The 20000-nt window shown below is 43.9% G+C and overlaps 1 protein-coding gene across 3 annotated transcripts in view; it reads left to right on the top strand.

Moving 5' to 3' along the window:
* The window catches only part of LOC113809709 (ras-specific guanine nucleotide-releasing factor 2), a 75693-nt gene that overhangs the window by 53031 nt on the left and 2662 nt on the right, over positions 1-20000 (top strand). Inside the window, exons 10-30 of one of the 3 annotated variants that reach the window (XM_070113854.1) lie at positions 439-541; positions 2498-2631; positions 3779-3999; positions 4425-4574; positions 8233-8441; positions 9315-9403; positions 10175-10273; positions 11297-11445; positions 11775-11874; positions 12033-12265; positions 12501-12743; positions 13157-13230; positions 13609-13834; positions 13958-14137; positions 14981-15058; positions 15366-15463; positions 15942-16026; positions 16474-16602; positions 18002-18070; positions 18505-18702; positions 19056-20000. The exon at positions 19056-20000 is cut by the window's right edge and continues 2662 nt beyond it. In XM_070113854.1, the coding sequence (XP_069969955.1) occupies positions 439-541; positions 2498-2631; positions 3779-3999; positions 4425-4574; positions 8233-8441; positions 9315-9403; positions 10175-10273; positions 11297-11445; positions 11775-11874; positions 12033-12265; positions 12501-12743; positions 13157-13230; positions 13609-13834; positions 13958-14137; positions 14981-15058; positions 15366-15463; positions 15942-16026; positions 16474-16602; positions 18002-18070; positions 18505-18702; positions 19056-19286 (3098 nt within the window). In that variant the 3' untranslated portion in view covers positions 19287-20000. Of the gene's footprint in view, positions 1-438; positions 542-2497; positions 2632-3778; positions 4000-4424; positions 4575-8232; positions 8442-9314; positions 9407-10174; positions 10274-11296; positions 11446-11774; positions 11875-12032; positions 12266-12500; positions 12744-13156; positions 13231-13608; positions 13835-13957; positions 14138-14980; positions 15059-15365; positions 15464-15941; positions 16027-16473; positions 16603-18001; positions 18071-18504; positions 18703-19055 lie in introns of all 3 variants that reach the window. The other 2 variants (XM_070113855.1, XM_070113857.1) reach the window with 2 other exon arrangements.

Below are 20000 nucleotides of genomic sequence, written 5' to 3'. Positions count from 1 at the left end.
TGCTATGTTACTCTCAAACAAAATTGGCGTCTAAGACAATGGAACATGACACTATGAAATAATCTCTATTACTACCCATACTTAGGCTCACAGAAAAGCCATTCGGTCCCCATAGAACAACTCAATTCTTCGTAACGCTACAAAGAGGACTTCTTATAGAACTAAGATACCCTTTGAAATCACGAATTAACCAGAAATCAAACACACTCTTTGGTGCTCTACTTCTTCTCACACTAATCCGACCCTTGATTACGTCTCATATTGATGTCATTATATGCACGCAAACAAACCAGATAAACCACACTTAATCCGATTTTGTTTCTTACACGAGTTCAACGAAGACCCCTTTCCTCGAGCCATTACTCTTCCCTCTTTCTCTACCTTCTTTTCTCGACCTCTAAGCAGTGACCTTCTCTCATGCTGTGACTGGCCCTGCAGGTTCGCTGATCCAAGTTCTGGGAGACCGACCGCGTCCTGTGAAGACCCGCCTCGGTCAGTTCAAGAGCGAGAAGGAGGCAGTGCGGCAGTGCTTCCTCTTCAGGTATGCCCTTGAGATGACCACGATTTGATAATGTATGTAGAGAGTCTAAAGGATATGTTGGATAAAGGATACGGAGCTAAGTAGATCTTTAACGGGTGTGGGAGATGAGGATGATAATGATGATAAGGAATAACAAATCAATAATTGGTTGGATTTGTATTGTAAGCTCATGATCGTAAAAGAGCAGTAATGATTATGATAGAACTAGCAAATATATTAGAAAGGAATTTCAAGAAATATCAGTATTTAGAGTATGAAAATGATTATCATCACTATTATCGTTATTGAAATAATGACTCACAATGAATAAAATGGTAATAGTCATGGCAGCAACGATATTAATGATAGTAGTAATGGTTTTGCTAATAATGACTGTAACTTAAAAAAAAAAATGATAAGACCAATCAGGATTACAAGCATATTAGAATATGTGATTTGTTTTCCTCCACTCTAAGTGTCTTAGGAGTTATGTATATCTGCATCACACACACACATATATGTATGTGTGTGATTACATACATATACATATACACACACACACACACACACACACACACACACACACACACACACACATATATATATATATATATATATATATATATATATATATATATATATACATATATATATATATATATATATATATATATATGTGTGTGTGTGTATACACACACACACACACACAAATATATATATATATATATATATATATATATATATATATATATATATATGTGTGTGTGTGTGTGTGTGTGTGTGTGTGTGTGTGTGTGTGTGTCTGTATTTATGTGTGTCTGTGTGTTTTATTATCATTTTTCTACAATCATGTGTACATAACATACATATGTAGCATCTGTTTATCTGTTTCAAATATGTATTGTGTATGTTTTCATATCACTTTTGTTTGTTCGTGTTTTCCAGAACTATTAACCCTTCTCTTAATAATCGTTCTTCCTTCATCTTTTCCGCAGCATGTCTAACAAGCCCTAACCATCAGCCAGTCGGTCCTAAGACAAACAAATAATGTTAATAGGACGATGTTGATACCCAGCAAATGAAATATGGCCTTTTGTTAACATCGATGATAGTATTAACGGAAAATTGTCTATTCACAGTTCACATCCCTTCAACCCACCTGGCAACCCCGCGGCAACCACCTAGGATATAATGATTTAACGATTTTAACATACTGGCGCCCTGAAATGCTACTATTAACTGTAGGAATAATAGCATTAGTGTTCTATTCCGATGCCTTTGAGTGCTCTTAAAGGCAACAAAGTAATTTAAGAAGTAGTACTGACTCGATTTGATTACCCACAACCTCCTTATAACGCCCCCTATGAAATGTAGTAATATAACGATAATAGTGTCAATAATTACAGTTATTTCACAGCATTTTAACCCCTTCTCTCCGTCCCCCTACACCAGTTAGGGGAACAGCCCACCCCTGAATTACAGGAAAATAAGAAAAATGTTTGTAAGAAATTTAATAAAAATGATGAATTCTCTGAAACTTATCCCCCTTACAGCGTACCTTTTGCCTCCACCTTGAAATGTAACAAAAACAGCAAGAACACTATTATTGAACATCATCTATACAGATTCGTTTTCTCCCTTTACCGTTCAGCAGCACATGTTCAGGCCTCCCTTTCCTTTTGAAATATAACAAAATGACAGCAATAATTCGCAGTTGATACAATCATTTATATCCTTTTCCTCAATAATAACAACATCAACGACACCTATCCACACCCCATCCCCCGTAAATACAACAAAATGTCGACACCAATATCAACAATCTTTTCACACCCGTAACCCCTAAATACAACAACAGTGCCATTAAAAGCCTATTCAAACAACATCCCCTCCTCAATTTCTCCTCGTAAATATTAAAAGTTCACAAAAAACAATAGTATCAATGAAGCTTCTCACACCCACGCCCTCCCCCAACAGCAATCACCTGATCGTGGCCACACGGACGTCGGGAGGAAAGCTCCACCTGGTCGCCAACGTGGGAAAGGTCCCTCTCAACGACGCCACGCTTATCGAAGACCCGACTGAGCAGGTTACTCAGGACGACGATGGCGGTGAGTTCGGAGGTTTAAGAGGGAGGGGAGGGAGGGTAAGAGGGACCTGATGGGGGGTGGGCAAGGAGGACGGGTATGGGAGGGGAGGGTAGGGTTGCTCAGGACGACGATGGCAGGTGAGTTCGGAGGTTTAAGGGGGGGGGGAGGGAGGGTAAGAGGGGTCTGGGGGGGGGGGGGGCAAGGAGGACGAGTTTGGGAGGGGAGGGTGGGGTTGCTCAGGACGATGATGGCGGTGAGTTCGGAGGTTTAAGTGGGAGGGGAGGGAGGGTAAGAGGGATCTGGTGGCGGGGGAGGACGTGTTTTGGAGGGGGGTTTGCTAAGGACGATGGTGGCGGTGAGGTTTAAGGGAGGGTCAGAGGACCTGCTGGCAAGTGGTGGGGTGCAAGGAGAACGTGTCTGGGAGGGGAAGATGGGGTTACTTATTATATTGATGGCGGTGAGGTTTAAGAGAGAGAGGAGGGGAATTGGTGGGGGCCAAGGAGGAAGGATCTGGGAGGGAAGTGGGAGTAAGGGTGGAAGGATGGGAGTAGGGGTGGAAGCATCGGGGGGGGAGAGGATGGGAAGTGGAGAGGGGATGGAGGAAGGAAGAGGAGAAGGGGTAGGGGCTCGAAGTAGAGGAGGAAGGAGCGAGAGAAGAAGGAAGAGATGAAAGAAAATAGGAAAGGATATGAAGATGAGGAAGAAGAGAGAAGAGATGTAGAGGAAAGGGGTTAGAAATGAGGAGGTATTGTATGAGTTTCGTCGAACCAGCACTATCTGTGACTGAAAGGTGATATTACCCTGTCATCATTTTTTTCTTTTTTTTGTAAATTGTATTAATTTTGCATTAGCAATTAGAAGCGTAGTGTCTCTGATATTAAATATTTGCACCGTAGAAATATAGTAGAAAGTAGTAAGAGGAGAAATCAAGTAATAATAGATCTAGAAGATAGATTTAGAAATCACGACTCCTAGCAAAAAACGCTATTAGCCATAGACGTAGCGGCAGTACACTCTCTCCTATTAGTACCCGTAGCAAAAGCAGATAGAAACCACAATAGCCGTAGCCATATTAACATGCACAGATACCCCGCCCTTAAGGAAGAAAAAAAGCTAACCCATTCCTCTAGCGCTAACAAAACTAACAAACTCCCATCGAACCATCCAGAATCTGCCTCCGTGTGCTCGCTTTCGTCCCAGAGTAGCGGAGTTAGCGATAGTTCAGCTGCTACAAGTAGCGGTTCCGGCCCGGGCAAGAACTTCCCGGTGGAGCAAGCCAATCTGGACTTTAAGATCATCGTGGAACAGAAGAGCGGCTCTCCCATTACACTCCATCTGGTCGCGCCCACGATGCAGGAGAAACAAGCTTGGATCAGTGATATCAGCCAGGTGAGAGAGAGACTGAGACTGGGGACAGACAGATAAATAGATTGATAGAAGGGTAGATAGGTAGATAGATAGATAGATAGATTGACTGACAGATATAAAGATAGATAGACAAGACAGATAGATAGAACTAGATAGACAGACAGACAGATAAATAGATAGATAGATACACTGACAGATAGACAGAGAGAGAGAGAGAGAGAGAGAGAGAGAGAGAGAGAGAGAGAGAGAGAGAGAGAGAGAGAGAGAAGGAAAGAGAGAGAGAGAGAGAGAGAGGGGAAAGAAATGAGAAGAGGAGACAATTAAAGAGAAGTTTGAATCATCTACTAAATACAAAAATTCATACGAAAAAAAAAGTTCCAAAGCAGATTCACAGAAACTCTGAAACCCAGACCTTACTAACCAGTCCTTCCGGCTTTCTCTTGCAGTGCCTTGACAATGTACACTTCAACAACCTCTTCAGGTCGTCAATGTCAGACACGTCGTCCGTCACAATGCCACACTTCATCAAGAATGACCCTAAGCTCTTCAAGGATGACATTGACATTCGCTTCTCTAGGACCCTCAATTCGTGCAAGGTCAGGTCACTTCCTCCTTTATTTTTTCTTCTTTAAAAAGGTCATGATACATCCCTTTTCCTGTTCCGGATCGCCTCTGAAGTCAGTGAATTCCAACAAGACTTCAGTTCCGCTTTATGATTTTTATGCATAAAATCATCGGCTGATATTTACTGTTATTCTCATAACTGAAATATATATATATATTCCTAGTATCAATGACACTAGGATAAGAAGACGATACCACTAACCCTAATAACAAACGAACTCCTGCATTACCCAAACGTGGCACAACCGCTTGTATCACATTAGGCATCCCTCCCAGCACCTCTTTTTTGCACACACACACACACACACACACGCACGCACACACACACACACACAGACACACACACAAACACATATATGTTTTTCGTAGATTTCCACTAGGCGGGCTTGACCTCCTTGTAGGTGTATCATATCGTAGAGCCACCTTGGTAATTGTCTTATGTCTTTGTTACTACTGTATATTTGAAGCAATACTGTTGATCCATGTACCAGGACTCGGCATGAATAAAGGTTAGAGTCTGATTACACTTTGGGCACATTGTTTGACCACAGGGTATTTATGATTTAACTGATCCATTATCATATGGTTTATTTTATTACTGTTAGTTGTGCTTGCCATTAGCATGTTTTCATAGCATTAACATTGATTTTGTTGATAGCGTGTGTAAATATAAAGAATTTCCTGACAAAAGTCAGCTTTTATTGCATATTTCTAAATCTTGTCAACAAAAATTTGGGCAGTCAGTGTTTCATGATGAATAATATCGAGTCCTGCGTACTTCCGCTGAATTACCAAAATCACCATCATGATTCTTGTCAGGCCGCAGCCGTCACCATCCCTCCTTGTTAGTCAGTTCACTCACGGAGAATCCCCGTTTAGGAAAATGAGCATCACCCTCACTACACCTATCTTCGCGGTCGCATTTGCCACCATCCTCTCCCTAATCATCTCCATCTGTCATTCTCCTCATCGAGAGCATCATCACCATTGCCCCCATCATCATCATCGCCACCGCACCGCCAGCACTTAATCCCCGTGTGGTGTCCCACCGCCAGCAGGAGGAGGACGAGGAGGAGGAGGGGCAGGCCGGGACTGCACTGGAGCCCTATAGGAAGACGGAGCTCCCCGACAGGCTCCTGGGGCTGATTAGGACAAGGCCCAAGCGAGGAGCCATTCCGTCCCGTCCCTGGAGGTCGGCCGAGTAATGGGGCGGAGGGGACGTCTCTCGCTCTCGCTGTCGCTCTCTCTTGCTCTCTTTCTCTCTCTCTCTCTCTCTCTCTCTCTCTCTCTCTCTCTCTCTCTCTCTCTCTCTCTCTCTCTCTCTCTCTCTCTCTCTCTCTCTCTCTCTCTCTCTCTCCCTTTCTCTCTCTCTCTTCCTCTCTCTCCCCTCTCTCTCTCTCTTCCTCCTTTCTCTCTCTCTTTCTCTCCCTTTTCTTTCTCTCTCTTTCTCTCTCTCTCTCTCCCTCTCTCTCTCTCTCTCTCTCTCTCTCTCTCTCTCTTCTCTCTCTCTCTCTCTCTCTTCTCTCTCTCTCTCTCTCTCTCTCTCTCTCTCTCTCTCTCTCTCTCTCTCTCTCTCTCTCTCTCTCTCTCTTTCTCTCTCTCTCCTTCCCTCCCTCTCCCTCTACTACTCTCTCTCTCTCTCTCTCCCCCTCTTTCTGTCTATCCTCCCCCCCTCTCTCCCTCCCTCCCTCTCTTTCTCTCTCCCCCTCTCTTTCTCTCTCCCTCTCCCTCTCTCTCTCTCTCTCTCTCTCTCCCCCTCTCTCTCTCTCTCTCTCTCTCCCCCCCTCTCTCTCCCCCTCTCTCTCTCTTCCTCTCTCTCTCTCTCTTCCCTCTCTCTCTCTCTCTCTCTCTTCCTCTCTCCTCTCTCTCTCTCTCTTCCTCTCTCCCTCTTCCTCTCTCTCTCTCTCTCTCTCTCTCTCTCTCTCTCTCTCTCTCTCTCTCTCTCTCTCTCTCTCTCTCTCTCTCTCTCTCTCTCTCTCTCTCTCTCTCTCTCTCTCTCAACATTTCTTCTCCCCCCCTCTCTCTCCCCTCTCTCTCTCTCTCTCTCTCTTAATTTCTGTCTCCAGGTAATCCAGGTTCCTTAGACTGGCAACAGTACTTCGGCACTAAATTACTATCGCCTTATGCCTTGTGCCTTGTGCTTCTGCTGATGTAAACGCCTTTCTCTGCATATCCATTTCCCTGAATATCCTTGGGATTTTGTCTATAAGCAAAGGCTTAGGGGTTCGATAGGACATGCCCTTCTACCATTCCACCAACCCGAGGTCAGAAATCTCGGGAAGTGCCCACAAAGATGCCAAGGTGGTCGAGGCGTCTTGGAAGAAGTGAGGGACGCCAGCCTTCGAGACATGGGTTGAAGACCTCCTCCTCCTCACTGATTCACGGTAACGAGGCTCCCCTGCACCACCAGAATCAACCCTGTAGACGCCTCCCCTTCCCGTGCCCTTATTCTCAGCCCTCGAAGCCCCTCTGCATCGTTTATCCGAGGAACTTTACAGGGACCTAAGCTGACCCGTCTCTGGCTCTCGTTTGACTCCAGTTGTCCCATGGCTGCGCGTGACCTCTGCCCCTCCTCTGCCTCCTCCCTTCTAGCTCTTTCTCACCCCCCTCCTACCACCACCACTGCCACCACCAGGAAAACCCGAAGGAAGATCAACGCCGTACCTCTGAGACCAAAACTGACACCACTAACTCTGCACCGCTGCCATTACTTGCGATTGACCCCAACAATAGCACATCTACCCAACACCAGCACGTGCACCCGCATACCCATTAACATAAAGACCCTGACATTTGCACTTGCATTTTTACCCGGCGCTAGTACCCATTCTTTAACACCATCACTAAATTTTTGGCCTAACACCAGCATTATTACCTGCACTTAACACTAGCACTTTTATTCAAAACCAGCATTTTTATAACATAACAAGTAACATAGCAATTACATTTCAGTACATTCTGGTTGTGAATGCTTCATTATTTTTTGGAATTAAGTATAATTCTTCATCATTAAAGCTTATTGGTATATTGATGAAAACATAAATGATGCCTTGTGGTTATGAATAACGGACAGTTAAATGGATGTAACTCGAGATCAGTTTTTAAGATATTGCCTAACCTATGGCGAGCGTTAAGCGTAATGATGTTTAGTTCGAATTACTATGCTTGTAATGGTGAGTATAACCATAATATAGGCGTTAAACTGTGTTGAAGTCGTGCCGCACAATCAAATGATCTTAAAACACTTTTTAATGCAATTACGCCATTGAACACAATATTTTCTTTACTAAAGGAAAATCTGCAATCCACTAGAAATATCATTATATCTGATCACGCGTAGCCGGTTTGGACAGCAGGGAAAATATCGATCATATAATGTATTTTTATTTACCATGTAGATTTATCACCGTTTATGTTAAGATATGAATTATACATTTACTTTCAGCACAGTATAATGCCTATTAGTTTGGATGGGTAGATGATCTCATGAAGGCAAAGCAAAGCACGTGAAAATATATTATATATATGTATTCTACCACTCGCTAACGGCACATCCTCAAACAATGAGCGATGGTTCTGATGATCCTTACAACTGATGGAAAACACGCGGCTCTCCTCACGCCCCGACAGGTCCCCCACATCCGCTATGCCACGCCCGAGAGGCTCCTGGAACGCCTGACGGACCTGCGCTTCCTCTCGATCGATTTCCTGAACACCTTCCTGCTCACCTACCGGGTATTTACCGACGGCGTGACGGTGCTGGAGGCGCTGAAGAAGGTCTACTACAACCCGGACGTCCATGATCAGATGGCTGATTCGCGGGACTCGTCTGTGGAGAGGTACGTGAGACTGGGGATTGGGGGCAAGTAAGGGGCCTGGAAGGGGTGCAGTCAAAGGGGAGTTACGGAGTAAGGAAATGCGCTGTAAAACTACGAGAGATTAGGGACAGGGGAAAAAATATTGGCAGAAAAAGGAAGTTTCTTAGCAGGACACTGAATTTAAACGGAAAGATTTAGGGATAGGGGAAGATGTTTATGAGAGGTTTAAAGAAAGGGAAGAAAGATTATTAACAGAAAAGGGAGTTTTATTATTAAGGGAAGTGGCTTTAAAGCTAGCAGAGGTTTAGGATAGAGGGGAGGGTTTGTTGGCAGAAAAGTTTATCAGTAGGGGAAGAGGTTTTAAAGGTTGGAGAGGTTTAGGAATATGGCAAGACAGATTATTAACAGAGAAAGGAAGTGCATTAGCAGGGAAAGGTTTCAAAGCTAATGGAGGTTTAGAGACAGAAAAAGAGATTTAGAAGTGCAGAAGCTGAATGGAAGAGTAGAATTCTTCGGATCTAGGAAATGGGTAAGGTGTGCCACAACCCGATCGTCTACGACCAGATGGCTTATTCGAGGAGTGAAGAGGGTTACGAAAGGATTACATCGTAAAGGGGTTTAGGCTCAGGGGGATGGCGTTTCGGAATAGGGGGTTAGAGAAAGGGGAGAGGTTTATGGGCAGGGGAAGGGGAGGGGTTGGAGAAAGGGAAGAGGTTTATGGGCAGGGGAAGGGGAGGGGTTAGAGAAAGGGAAGAAGTATATGTGCAGGGAAAGGGGCAGACTAGGGACAGCGAAAGAGCTGTAACGATCCCCTGGATTTACCTTGCTTTTCGACCTATTAATTTTCATCACCGCACTAACGGTCGCTGTGTCCTTCGCCCCCGCTCCCCGCAGGTCCCCCGAGTACGTAGCTTCGCCCCCGCCGGACTTCGACAGCGGAAGGAACTCCCCGAGAAGAACCTCCACCTTCAGCCCTTTCCCAGGTAGTGGTATTTCTCCTTCATGTCGTCCTTACGCGCCTTCCTATCGCCTCCTTCCCTTCCCCCGCCCCCCACCCCCCTCTTCCTCTATTTTTCCCCTTTTCTCCTTTCTCTTCTTTTATTCCCATTTTTAATCCTTCCTTTTCCCCAGACGGAATGATATGACGTAAACATAGATGATAAGTTAACCTCTTTGGTATCAATAGGCAACATATGCTGTAAATGAGTTAGTAAAATAATAGATAAAAATGTAATTAGATATAAATTTTGAGTAATTTATCAAAGTGTATAAAAATAGATATGAATATATGTTTGTATGTTAATATGCTACCGCAGCTCTGTATATATCTTTATGTATTATAAGTTACCACATAAGTATATTTGTTTATCTTAAATAAATAATGTGTTCCTTGTAATAAGCCTGCCCTAAATAACACTTCGAACTTAAATACTCCCATAAGAATATGTTTCGGTGTCATGTGTGATATTAAGGTGTGGTGTTCAACGTTGGTGCATGCTGATCATATTGCATTATGATACCCATAATTTGCCTATAACGCAAGTAATCTATATTTAACATCGAGGCTTTAAAATGAATCCAGTTTATGAGGGTCATGTGTAAATATGACAATAAAAAAGCATGTCCGCTGAGAGACAGTGTGCAATTTTTTGTAACGCAAAATAGCCAATATCGCAAGTGTGAGAGAGTGGGAGGCCAGGCGCCATGATGGCCCCACAGGACAGCGTGAAGGTATAATGTATGGGTTAATGTAGGGCTGGAGATGGAAGCACCACGGGACAGGTGCTGGACCTTCGACGCTCAGGTGGCCAAGGCTTCCGGAAACCAACACTGGCGCTGGTCCTACAGGCGTTGTAAGTTCACACGTGTTGGGTGTTTTGTTCAATGACCGGTGATTTATCTTTTTTTTTATTTCATTTCATTTATGTAGAAAACGGGGACATGTTTAGATGTCACTCGGTCCGTAGCCGTGTCTCATGCACTTGCACACATTTATATGCACACATGAACACACATCACACACGCGCACACACAGGAACACACAAACACACACACGCAGGCGAACAGACACGGAGACAAACAAACAAATAATCATATATATAACCACATATACCCACACACGCATGCACAGACACATATACATACATAAGCAATCCACACAACCAAAAAGGTACACACAAACTCATCTGCATTGTATATCTTTTATATAACTGAAATGTGATGACTATATATGCATATATAACAATGTGTATATTTATCTGTGTATAAACGTATCAGTAAATGTGTATAATTGCATGTAAGTATCCATTTATGTATATGTGTGAATGAATCAATAATCATAATGATGTCTCCCGCTTGTTCTCCACTCGTTCTCTGTGTTATACTCGTATTTGTGTTGTGGATACGATGTCTATAGCTGATATACGATGGATTTCATAACCAGTTGATATACTATGATATACTTGAAACAATGTTTTTATCCTAGATTTGACTAATTGGGTGTTTTACCCATCCTCTCGTTCGTTCTTCACTCCTTTCGCTCTTCTGTTCCTTCCATCCCTCAACCTTTTCCTTATTTCTTCCCTCCTTCCCTTTGTTTTCCCTTTCCTCACCATCTCCCCTCTATCCTTCGCCCCTTCTTTCTCTCTCCCGAACCTTCTTACCCCTATCTCCCTCTCCCTTTCCCTTTCTTCCCCTCTCTTCCTTCACTTCCTCCTTCCTCGCTCCTTCCTTGTCTCATCTTTTCCTCTTTCTTTCGCTTCTTCCCTTCCCTTCTTCCTTACTCCTTTTTCTCATCTTTTCCTCTTTGTTTCCCGTCTTCCCTTCCCTTTTTCCCTCTCTCCTTCCTTCCTTCCTTCCTCTTTCCCTCCCAACAGTCGAAGAGGAACAGCGTGAGCAAGAGGAGCGTCGCGTCCGGGAGGAGTCCGACCCCCCCGCCGCGGCCCCACAGGGAAGCGCGGGAGGATCCCAGGAGGGCCCCAACCTCCCCGTCAGTGCCCCCAACTCTCCGTTCAGCCCCAAGAAGGTAGGCCTTGGTCTTCTCTGCCGTTATCTGTGCCGTATTGGCTTTTGTTTGTATATCTTCTTTTTTTTCGTTTGTGCATCTCTCTCTCTCTCTCTCTCTCTCTCTCTCTCTCTCTCTCTCTCTCTCTCTCTCTCTCTCTCTCTCTCTCTCTCTCTCTCTCTCTCTCTCTCTCTCTCTCTCTCGCTCACTCTCTTTCTCTATCTCTATCTATCTATATCACCCTTTCCCTCTCCCTCCTCTTCTGTGTGTGTGATGATTTCCATGCAGTGATTCGGCAAACGTCTGTGGCGAGACCACTGCCTCCTTCACCGTCCCCCTCTCTCCCGCAGGTCACCATCCGGACGGACGACGACCCCAAGTACCTCACCATCCCCAAGGGTCGCCGCGTCGCCGGCTCCACGTCCTCGGCTGATACACTCATTGGCGATGGTGAGTGGAGATCAGTGTGATATCTCTTTTGGAGATGGCTTCATGTTCACTGGGGTTGTATAGTTTATTGTGTGTATTTATATGGATGTTCACTGAATATATTTTTTGTGTTCATCAGCTGCAGGTCTTCCAGATTTACTTGTTTTCTCCATCACCAGAGAGCATGAGTCAGCCGGACAGCCCGACGGACGCATCCACCTCTACCCTGACGGGCGCGGGGCCTGCCCTCCAGGGCTTCTCCGACTGGAAGCTGCCCTTCGACAGCGAGCGAGTGTCCAGGACGCGCCGCCCTTCCAAGATCCTGGACGTGATCACCTCTCCGCCCCGTCCTGGCTCCGGGCCCCGGCGCTCGCTGCCGCCCAGGATGTCCTCGCTCGAGGAGCACCGTCAGGTCCGTGTCTCCCAGCAGGCTTAGAATCTAGTAGATTTCAGTCGTTCTGTGGATATTTACTTTAGGATTTTTAATCACTAATAAACACCTCTTATTCTAAGATGTAGCGAACTCCTAAGTTTTCTTTCCGGTCACACATTAGAGCATTTAAACCCTTCATTGCTGGATTGCTTCAAAGAAAGGTCCCTGGGAAGTGTTGCTTCTTCACGTGGTCTCCCCTCAGGGGTGGAACAAGATGGAGACCGTGACCTCAGGTTCAGAGGCCGAAGATGAGCAGGATCCCGTGGCCGGGATGGGCGCACGACGACGCTCCGCCGCCCGCTCCCACAGCGCCGCCCCGAGCACCTCCTCGCCAGGGTTCCTCCTCGTAGGGCCACGCGTCAGGGGCGCCAAGAGACTCAGCTGCGAGAGCGACACGGGCGGTCTGGCCTCCCCGCGCTCCAGCGTCCACACCGCCACTCCGAGGTCATCCTTCCAGGTACCGCTTCTTCACAGGTCACCGTCTATCCTTGCAGATGAAACCATACGCCAAAACATATTTTCCCGGAATTGCATCCTTCTTGTACCATATATTTGCAATGGGGTATCTAAATATTACACTCCATAATGCAGTATATCTTATAGCTCATATAAAAAAGAAAACTAAATCTATCCTCAATACGTTAAATCACGTTTACTCTCATTTTTACATTCAATAAGTAGAACACATACAAATCTTTGAGTGAAGGAAAGTGTGCATAATCATGTCATAGGAGTCTCCAAATTGATCAGTGTGCAAATGAAACCAATTCCAGTGTAATGTAAGCATAACATAGGGGAATAAAGGGATGTAAAGGGACTGTCATTAAGGTCCATAATTAGTATATTTATGGACGCAAATACTCCACACAGGTGCCAGACTCGCCCTCACACTCCGTGCCAAGGGTCGGGGTCGTCATTACATCCTCCCGACAGTCTCAGCGAAGGTCAGTTACTCACAAGGTCAAGTGAGGTCAGATGAGGTTTTTCTTTATCTGTATATATTTTGACTGTAGATTTCTTATTATCTAAATGTAACTCTTGGCCTTAAGGAAAAAGGCAAATGAAATATCACGTTTCATAATTTCAAGTTGATTTACTTTGAAATAAGAGTAGTAACCCCCCTTCTCTCTCTTTCTCTCTTTCTATCTATCTCTCAGTCTATTTAGCTATCTATCCATCAATATATATATATATATATATATATATATATATATATATATATATATATATATATTGGTAGCTAGCAAACTATCTAGTTATATATCTGTCTATATATATATGTCATTAGTTTAACATTCCACATTCACACTTCACTCTCACAGGAGCAGCAGTGCCTCCGCAGCGGCCGCTTTTGCAGTGGCCACAGCGGGATCCAGCAACCCGAGGGACATCCCCAAGACTCCACCCCTTGGCAGGTTCTCCGTCGGGGGCGAGGGACGTCGCTCCTCCTTCAGGGAACGTCCATCACGACAGGAGTCCATTATCTCTACCGCTGCCACCATGCGAGTCCTCAACGTCCTTCGCCACTGGGTCTCTAAGCATTCCCAGGTCGGTACCTCTGATTTATACTCGAATACCAATGACATACCTTATAGTCTCTCTCTCCTTCACATGCATTACAAAAAAAATCTTAAACCAACATAACCCTCACCCCAACATGGCTAACCGCAGGACTTCGAGACGGACTTGCGGCTGAAGACCCTCACGATCGAGTTCCTGGACGATCTGGTGTGCTGCCCGACCCTCCTGCCAGCTGAACACAAGGCCGCCTCGCAGTTACTCAGGTTACTCACCAAGGAGGAGCCAGCCAATCCGCGAGTGGATCTGAACACTCTCCTCGCCCCGCCCACCGTGAGTGATCAAGCCCCATACCCAACCATCCCTGGATATCATTCGATTATCAGCATGGCTTCCCTGACAGCTTCTGGTTATGGGTCTGGCTAACCGCTCGAATTATTCGTCTGCTTACTAAATAATATTCAGACCAATGTGCTCTTATGCAAAGATTCTATATCCTTCAATATAGATTTTTATTTGTTGTTATGTTGTTGAAAAAGTTAGACTCATCAGATCTACCGTTTTTATATTTTTTCTGTTTTCTTTTTTATCTTTGGGTTCTTTTTCCCCTTTCCTTCTCACTTAAGGGCGGTACTGTTGGTTTCACAGTCTTGAAGAAACGGCACAAAGCTTATACTTTTATTATGGGAGGAGTCAAGGACAAATAGATATTTACAATTGATAGTACCCTTTGAATGGTTGAGTGTTCCAAGTTTATACCATGGAAAGGGATTTCAGTTTTACAAAAAAAATGAGTATCAACAAACGATAATGCCATGGATTCTTATATAGGCATCATTCTTATTTAATAAAATATAGAAAGACTAGTACTGCAAATCAGCTTAGCCTCCCTCTCGCTTGTCTGTCAGTTGCATGCTAGTATGTTTATGTATGCATATGTTTGTATGTGCACGTAGGTCTGTGCTTCACCTGATACGCTCTTGTAAATATACACATCATCAACACGTTCTGCAACATCATTTATTTAGAATATTGTTACATCACCCAAAAGTACTGTAAAAAATCACATTTAGTGTAGTGTAACACCTAGTGTATTTCGTTGTTGTTATTGTTTGTCACTTGTCCCTGTTATGTTTTCGTCTTTCTTATTTTCGCCTTTGTTATCTTTATTTTCAGTTTTGTTTGGAGTCTGCCTGCCTGCACATAGAACTCCTGATGCTTGTGTTTCAGTACTTTAACATATGGAAGAAGATGGTATATTTTGGGAATGAAAAGATATAATAAAGAAAATAGGAAGATAAGAATCTGGAGGAAGACAAAGAAGCCATATTTGAGTGTGAATCTGAATGATGAAATAAGTAATATAATACATACTGATAAGACTGAGGCTCCAAGTTTAAGTACAACTGTAACAGTAACAATATTAGACCAATACATATATACATATATGCACACACCCTTACGCATAATCTTTTGTACTCTCTCTATGTTTAATGATATATACCCTAATTTAGACCCTTTCCTCCCCCCCCCCCCCCCCCCATCGCCTCGCCGCCCTCAGACCCCAAGCAAGGAGAGCATCGAGACCCTGTCAGCGCTCGAGGTGGCCGAACAGATGACGTACATCGACCATCAGATCTTCGTGGCCATCAGGAGCGAGTGAGTAATGCTGTATGCTGTTTTTTTCTCTCTTGATTTATTCCTTGGCATTTTAATTGCATATATAAAATCATTTCTTCATTTCACTTCGTTTGGTTATATATACAATATATTTTTGTCTCTCATTATTCATGGATTATTAATATGTACGATTTGGGTTATTATGTATATCTGTTAGCTTCTCATATTTTTAAGGAGTTTTATTCCTTTAAGTGCACAAAATCGCTGGTAAACAAATATGCACATATGTAAAGGAACAAGCACACATAGAGCAATGAAAATACAGACACACATACAAAAGAACAAACGCACATAAACACATGTAAACGTATATACACACATACAGAAGAATAAATACAACGTAAACACATGCAAGTACAGAAATACACACAAAAAAACAAAAAATACACAAATACACACGGACACACGAATCAAAACAAATACACAAAAAACAAACTAATAATAAAATCAACAACAGAGAGTTCCTGAAGACCGCCTGGATGAAGGACGACAAGCAGCAGAAGGCGCCATATATCCTTCTGATTACTCGGCGCTTCAACGAGGTAGGACGCTCATGCCATGCCTTGTCTCTGGCAGGGATTCGGGATGTCGCCCTTCTGTGTGCAGGGAGATCCTTTGATTCTTTTATTTGCCTTTCTTCTATCTTTTATCTGTTTATCTGTCTGGTTTTCTGTCTTCTTGTTTCTCTTTCTCAATCCTCCCTATCTTTTATCCCTTTCTTCGTCTCTCTCACACCTAGACAATGCAAGAAGGTTTTTTTTATAATCTTTTTAATTTTGTTCCATTACAACGAATGATAAAGAACATATAAGGCTTCGACACTCCTAAAGAACATTAGGATTTTCTATCAATCTATCTCCTTGTATCATCTCATATCGAAACAAAAGCAGAAAAGTTCTTATAACTATATCAACCCTAACTCCATTATAGCGAACAACATAAGACTTCTACACCCGTAATGACCATTCACAAACAAACCTACATTCCAGGTGTCGCGTCTGGTGGCCTCGGAAATCATTCGAGGAGCTACCCTGGCCTCGCGCATCGCCGTCATCGAGAAGTGGGTGGCTGTGGCTGACATCTGCCGTTGCCTCCATAACTACAATGGCGTTTTGCAGGTGCGTGGCGACGAAGAGGCGGATACTTGTAAACGAAGGTGGCTTCGTGCTGGTGGAAGTGTAGAGTGTTGATTAGTTGTTTCCTTCCCTCCTCTCTTAAACTAGATGAATACATAAGAGTAATATGAATGTTTTTTCGCTTCATTAAAAATTGTCTAAACGGAAATACATGCTATATCCCTAGTCGCTTCAACAGCCCCTTTTCTGGCTACATGTAAGTGGATAAAACGGTTTGATTGTGACTTTCATAATGGATGATTCCACTGATTGCATGGTGGTATGTTTAAACGGTGAAAACACTGTCCATTATCGACTTATTTTCTGAATCCTTTTTCCTGGAATCTCATGGGATTTATGGGAAATTATTTTATTTTCCTAAAGTTTTATATGGACTGGAAACGGTACCATTGACGAAAAGATAAGAAACAGAGCTAGAGACTGCTGAGCTGTAGGTGATGAGATTTTCTCTGGGAGTGTCGAGTAAAGACAGGATTAGGAACAACTACATAAGAGGGACAGGTAAAGTTGGACACTTAGGAGGAAAAGTAAGAGAGGTAAGACTTGGGTGGTTTGACCATGTTCTGCGGAGTGACGTGCAGTACATCGGTAGAAGATTGTTGAGGACGGAGTTACCAGGCAAAAGAAAAAGAGGAAGAATAAAAAGAAGGTTCATGGATGAAGTTAGAGAGGGCATGCAAGAGGTCGGTGTAATAGAGGAAGTGGCTGAGGATAGGATGAATTGGAAGATGGTGATCCACTGTAGCGACCCCGAAAACAGAAGTTTATTTTCCTTAACTGTGAATTAAACCTACTCTTGACTTCCTCCCAGGTGTGCTACTTACCTTCACACTTTCTCCCAGGTATGTTTATCGTTTTCCTGTTTCAAATGAGAAGTTTTACCACGATAATGATTTCTTCGTGTTTAAAAATGCCTCAGGTGGCTAAACACAATGGAAAACATCGACGGGTATGTTATTCCACTAGGACGAAAAGCACAGAGCGTAGACATTCCCTTTTCTTACGAAAAGGTATTCCGCTTCTTTTAGTCTGGGACGCTTACAATGACCACTTTGCAGGTACTCTTCATAGCACATACGGTCTCAGTATAGGTAATCCTTCTCCTTAGAAACTCAAAGGGATTGGATTCCTTCTCTCTTTATGATGACATTAATTTGTTCTGTTGTTTCATTTTGAAAAAAATAGGGTAATGAATAATTCCGTAAAGCAAGATGCGTCATTGGTGCATTTCGATTAAGCTTTCTTTAGGATTAAATGAAAATTGCATAATTTAATCAAAATGCGTTAATTACTTCTTTTGCTTTGCGACTTACTTATCCCCATTAATATTTTTCTGTATTATTATATCTATGATTTAGCTTTCCTTTTGTCTTTTTCACAGGTATGCGCTGCCTTCCAGAACTCATCCGTGTTCCGGCTAAAGAAAACATGGGAAAAAGTGTCTAAAACGGTGAGTATGAGAAAAGGCTAAGAAAGTCATGTGAATGCAGTGGCGTACAAAGACTTTCAGCTGGACAATGGTTCACTATAAAAAATGGCATACGCCTCACTGAAGGGGCACTTTTCTATATAAGAGCGCTCTTGATTTAAAGAATAAAAAGAACAATTGCTAAAACATCTCCCCTGTGCAAGTTACTGTGTAGATGAGACAGGATACTGGAGGTGACGGATAAGGTAATTTGTTGAGGGAGAATAATGACAGTTTCGCAACGATGCAGTTATATGAATGGAGATGCTCACCATTTTTTCTTTTCTTTTTACGCATCACCAACGTTGTTAAGCAAACAGAATGAGTCATTTTAATGCAAGTGAGAAATGCATTTGATTCCAAACTGTCCTGGTAACCCTATTTTCCTACTTTACCATGTCTCCCACTCCTCACAGACACGCCAGACCCTCGAGAAGCTTCAGGCCCTCGTCTCCTCCGACGGCAGGTTCCGCAGCCTCCGCGACGCCCTCCACAGGTGCGACCCGCCTTGCATCCCTTACCTGGGCATGTACCTCACCGACCTCTCCTTCATCGAGGAAGGCACGCCGAACTTCACAGAAGATACGCTACTCAATTTTTCCAAGATGCGAATGGTAAGGAAAGCAGAGTGCTGATAGTATTTCTGATACAATATAAAATCTACAAACGTTTAGACTTGGCTACGGCGTTAATTTCAAGCACTTCCGAAATCGGTCGATTTACTGTGCACAACATTGATGATATTTTAAATATTTCCTTGCAGTTAGTTTCTTGCATGTCTTTTGCTTTCACTATATTTTGAAAACAAGTAGTTAGGATGTTCCTCAACAATTTATATGCAACTAGCAGCATCTTCATTGACAGGAAACTACATTGTGCACAAGAGGAATTTACTGTGAAAATGTGAGCTTCGAAATTATTACAATTGCCATGATGTGTTCGTCCTGACCGCCCCTTCCTCCCTCAGATCGCCCACGTGATCCGAGAGATCCGTCACTTCCAGCAGACACCTTACAAGATCGAGCACAACCCGCGCGTCACCGCCTACCTGCTGGACCCGAGCCTGCTCCTCAGCGACGACAACCTGTACCGGATGTCCCTCGACCTGGAGCCCCGACGGTCAACGCTGACCCATGTCAACGCGCCCCTCCTCACCGCCGCCACTTCCTCCGGCTCGTCGTCGAGTTCTTCCTCCTGACAGCGGCGGCGGACGGCAGGGGAGATCTGGGTGAGCCTATGAGGTCCGCCCCCCTGCAGCCGCATAGCCGACCAGGGGGGGAATAGTAGGTCTTTCGCCGCTCTAAATCTCTTGGGACGCCTCGAATGGCGCGTCCTCGCAGCCACGACTACGGCGGAAGGCGGTGGCAGCAGCGACCACCGTAACAAACGATTGTGACGACATCCATTCATGACCTTAACTATGATGATACTACACGGAGACGTGGCGGCGGGTGGTGATTCTTTGGATCTCTATGATCATCAGTCTCTCTTTATACACATTTAGCCAGACTTCCCTGCAGTGAGTAATGGGGAAATAATTTTCGTCTATGATGGCGAAAAATAAAATGGCTTTTTCCCTTTGTAGTTACCTTGAAGAGAAATGTTCTAATAGCATTTGAGATTTTTTCGATGGGCTTTTGATTATCTCATATCAACGACAGATTGTCATCGCGACATTATCCTCGGAATTTGCTTAAGATCTATTCACAATCACTTTGTAAGAGATTCTATAGTCATACCTAGAAGATTTTTCACAAGATATACACCCACAGCGTCACGTCTACGTCTTAACATAACCCTATTAAGACCACACCCTGACTCAACTTTTCCGATTTATATTACCAGATCATTCTGTCTGACTGAAAGGAGTGACGAGATTCCCTGGCTGAGTGTCGAGCCGTAGTATCCACGC

This window comes from Penaeus vannamei, chromosome 35 (assembly GCF_042767895.1).
Source record: "Penaeus vannamei isolate JL-2024 chromosome 35, ASM4276789v1, whole genome shotgun sequence".
Classification (NCBI taxonomy): Eukaryota; Metazoa; Arthropoda; class Malacostraca; order Decapoda; family Penaeidae; genus Penaeus; species Penaeus vannamei.
The sequence above is the reverse complement of the archived record's forward strand: the minus strand, read 5'-3'. Positions and strand labels throughout refer to the sequence as shown.